At 34.7% G+C, this 4,168-nt stretch overlaps 1 protein-coding gene across 1 annotated transcript; it reads left to right on the top strand.

Moving 5' to 3' along the window:
- The first annotated feature begins 265 nt into the window (after nucleotides 1–265).
- LOC133818220 (protein DETOXIFICATION 41) lies at nucleotides 266–3,419 on the top strand. Its single transcript, XM_062250966.1, has 8 exons — nucleotides 266–720; nucleotides 1,336–1,880; nucleotides 2,024–2,110; nucleotides 2,235–2,291; nucleotides 2,474–2,712; nucleotides 2,795–2,913; nucleotides 3,022–3,108; nucleotides 3,210–3,419. The coding sequence occupies exons 1-8, from the start codon at nucleotides 409–411 to the stop codon at nucleotides 3,279–3,281; spliced, it is 1,518 nt and encodes a 505-aa protein (XP_062106950.1). The 5' UTR covers nucleotides 266–408; the 3' UTR covers nucleotides 3,282–3,419.
- The last annotated feature ends 749 nt before the right edge of the window (nucleotides 3,420–4,168 follow it).

Below are 4,168 nucleotides of genomic sequence, written 5' to 3'. Positions count from 1 at the left end.
ACAATATTTTTAAAAAAAGAGATCACGTAGATACTTGAGTCAAAAATAAACAAAAAACGACCCCAACCCGAGAGTTAGATTCGGCTACTATTCCGTTGTCCTTATTGGTAAGCACGTGATAGAACCGTTAGTTATCCACCTACTAAGAATGGTAGTTACATGATCTTCAGGGTGTTCCTAGCTACATTATTTACTAAAACTGTATACATGATTTGGTGACAACCAATCTCATATATATATATATATATATTTATATATATATGTATATATCGTACACGTATATGACCAAGTTAATCAAAAGTCATCATTTGTTCAACACTTATTAAATATATATACAGTTATATTAATTAGTTAAGGTTGGTTTGAATAAGTTGCTGAATAGTCCAAGTCAAGAGAGTGGTGAATACAATGGGAGAAGATCAGCAGTACCACCCCTTATTGCTGGGTCTGGAGTCGCACTCGAGGATTCCTGACTTGTCATCGGTTGCGGTGGAAGAGTTTTTGGAGCAGAAGCCGGTCGCGTGTCGATGGTGGCCGCGCCTCATCTGCTGGGAGTCCAGGCTCCTCTGGCTCCTCTCTGGGGCTTCCATCATCGTCTCTATTTTCAACTACATGCTCAGCTTTGTCACACTCATGTTTACTGGCCATTTGGGTGCATTAGAGCTTGCTGGCGCCTCCATTGCCAGTGTCGGGATTCAAGGTCTTGCTTATGGGATTATGGTAATATACCTATACTTCTACCCTAATAAGACAAAGTCTACTATATAATATTATTACTTTTTTCGTTATGATTTTATTAATGTTGATATTACAACATTATGCCTAGATAGCTAGTGTATTTTTATTTGTCTAATTAATATTGTTTAATTTAATTTGTTGTGTCATGAGTAATGCTAGATATATTCAATAGTTGCACACACTATATATAACACATATTTAAGTTTAGCCATACATATGTTTAAAAAGAGAATTACATAATTGAAATTAATTACACATTATTACATGTAAATAGTGTATATAATTATAATATCAAATAATTAAATAATATTCATATATTAAGAAAAGAGAGTAATATCAAGTGGAAAAGTCTTAAACTGCCTTATGTTACACTTTCACTTATGAATGTCATGACATGTGGATATTATTTAGTTATTTTTTTTTTAAAAAAAAGATATATAATATATCATAGTAGAATATACATGTAGTGTGTAATATAGAGTGGATCTAGTATTTCTCTATCAAGAGATATTAGAGGCCTAGCTAATACAAATTCCCAATTCCCACTATGCAAATACTGCTTATTAATTGAATAGTTTTTTCTTGGTTGAAATACAGTTGGGCATGGCCAGCGCAGTGCAGACTGTGTGTGGACAAGCATATGGAGCTAAGCAGTACTCGGCAATGGGCATCATATGCCAAAGAGCATTCATCTTGCATTTGGGGGCTGCATTTCTCCTCACATTCCTCTATTGGTTCTCCGGCCCAATACTCATTGGAATGGGCCAGTCGAAGAGCATAGCAGAACAGGGCCAGGTCTTCGCACGCGGCCTCATCCCTCAAATCTATGCCTTTGCAATAAGCTGCCCAATGCAGAGGTTCCTTCAGGCCCAGAACATCGTAAACCCACTGGCCTTTATGTCTGTTGGGGTTTTCATTATCCATGTGGTTCTCACATGGGTCGTGGTTTATGTCTTGAACTATGGGCTTTTGGGTGCTGCTCTTACGCTCAGCCTTTCTTGGTGGCTTCTTGTCATTATAAATGGGCTTTACATTCTGCTCAGCCCAAGCTGTAAGGAAACTTGGACTGGCTTCTCCTGGAAAGCCTTTAAGGGAATCTGGCCTTATTTTAAGTTGACTGTTGCTTCTGCTGTCATGCTATGGTATGATACATTTGTTATTACTAACAAAAATACCTTTTCCACTGCTTAACTAATCCCTCTCTTTTGTATTTTGACCAAAATATCTCTCATTTTTCTCTCATGATACTAATTAATGACCTATTCATCATATGTGATTGATGCAGCTTAGAAATATGGTACAACCAAGGACTAGTTCTTATATCAGGACTTCTTACCAACCCAACAATCTCACTAGACTCTATTTCCATTTGGTATGTCCATTTGTATCTACACCTTTTTTTTTTTTTTTTTTTTTTTTTTTGCTTTCTTTCTTTTATTAAATTGTGTAAGAAGCCATGTTGCTGACAAGTTTTATTTTTCTGATAATAACTTCAGCATGAATTACTTGAACTGGGACATGCAATTTATGCTGGGCCTAAGTGCGGCAGCTAGGTATGTGATTTTGATCATCTCTTTAGTGTAGTATGGATACATATTCTTGTCATTGAATAAAAAAGAAATAGTGATTAATATTGTCACATGCATGACAATACTATAAATTTAATATTTGTCTTAAAATGTGACTTGGGATGAATGGGATTATAATACACTTTTTTCTTTATTGGTAATTGCAGTGTCCGAGTCAGCAATGAATTAGGTGCAGGACATCCCAGAGTAGCAAAGTTCTCAGTATTTGTAGTGAATGGTACAAGCATCCTTATTAGTATAGTCTTCAGTGCAATTGTGTTGATATTCAAAGTTGGATTAAGCAAGCTATTTACAACCGACTCTGAGGTTATTGAGGCAGTTTCTGAATTGACCCCATTGCTTGCCATCTCTGTTTTCTTAAATGGTATCCAACCCATACTCTCAGGTAACCTATAAACTACATGCTTTAATATATATTATTAAGTCTTTGTGATAATTTGGGATAATATATCTGTTTTGAATCTTAGGTGTGGCCATTGGAAGTGGATGGCAAGCTGTGGTGGCTTATGTTAACCTTACTACATACTATATTATTGGTCTCCCAATTGGGTGTGTTCTTGGATTCAAAACTAGTCTTGGAGTAGCAGTAAGTTGGAATCTCTCGCTCTCTCTCTCTCGATGTCAATACATAAATACTATTTGTAAGTTCTGGTTTCATGAATGACAAAACGACTGTGTTCTGTGTTTGGTGCAGGGTATATGGTGGGGAATGATTATTGGAGTTCTTTTACAAACAATAACTCTAATTATTCTGACTGCTAGAACAAATTGGCATACTGAGGTAATGACAATTGTGATCAATGAATCTTATTAAAAAATATTAGAAATGCATTAAATTTGATCAAAGGGTTTTCATTAAATGGATGTTGCATGTGTTTTTAGGTTACAAAAGCCGCTGATCGCTTGAAGACCTCAGCAAATGAAGAAACCTCTGACTTGATTACCAGCGCATGAAAGAGTTGTTGGTGTTCATGTTGAAACTATTTCTAGTGATTTGGCTATGTAATTCTTCTTGTTCTCTGCTAGTTTAGATTAAAAGACCAAACATTGGCAATTTTGATTATAAGAGAATGGAATATCTCTCCTTCACCATGAATGAGCAGTCAAAATATAAATTCTATCATAAAATTAAAAAAAATACAAAACATTCAATAATACATAAAGTAAACATTAGCCATATATATTTTAAAAAATATCTTCACAATTACATTGCTATACAAATATGACAATATTTTACACATTCAATAAGAAAAATATCAATACCAAAACTAAATATAGTAGGATATAAAGTTTGAGTATATGTACATGTTGGCTTATAAATTGCAACAATAAAGATTCACCTAAAAAATTCAAGAAAAGACCGCAGCGAAAAATACACGACTAGAAACAAAGATTATTAAGTTGTGAAAAATAAACAATTAGCACAATATGCAAGCAGAACATTAGGAAAGAAACCTCAAACAGAAACAATAACGAAATAATAATTAGGGAAGAAAACACCAAGATTTATACTGGTTCGAACAATTTGTCCTATGTACAGTCGAGCATCACCTCAAGCTTTATTGATCAATATTCAAACAGCTTTGTACAACCCTCCTTCTTCACAGTTGAGAATAACACACAATAAGTGACAATACAAAATCTCTTGTACTCTAAACTCTACCAAGTTTTCTTGCTTTCTTTAAGCTTTCTCTCACTTATGACTAAACTCATTCTCTCTCTTTCTTGAAGGATAAAAACCAAATGCAAAGCTCTCTCTCTCTCTCTCTCTCTCTCTCTCTCTCTCTCTCTCTCTCTCTCTCTCTCTCTCTTGAATTTACAAAGTGATTTTGTATTATATA

The sequence above is a fragment of the Humulus lupulus genome, chromosome 2 (assembly GCF_963169125.1).
Source record: "Humulus lupulus chromosome 2, drHumLupu1.1, whole genome shotgun sequence".
Lineage (NCBI taxonomy): Eukaryota > Viridiplantae > Streptophyta > Magnoliopsida > Rosales > Cannabaceae > Humulus > Humulus lupulus.
This window is presented reverse-complemented; position numbering and strand designations above follow the sequence as displayed.

Excerpts from the sequence above, each read along its gene's own strand:
- LOC133818220 (XM_062250966.1), top strand. The coding sequence starts at position 409 with ATGGGAGAAGATCAGCAGTACCACCCCTTATTGCTGGGTCTGGAGTCG. Across the intron at positions 721-1,335 it reads GTCTTGCTTATGGGATTATG|TTGGGCATGGCCAGCGCAGT; the intron begins GTAATATACCTA and ends GTTGAAATACAG. Across the intron at positions 3,109-3,209 it reads GAACAAATTGGCATACTGAG|GTTACAAAAGCCGCTGATCG; the intron begins GTAATGACAATT and ends ATGTGTTTTTAG.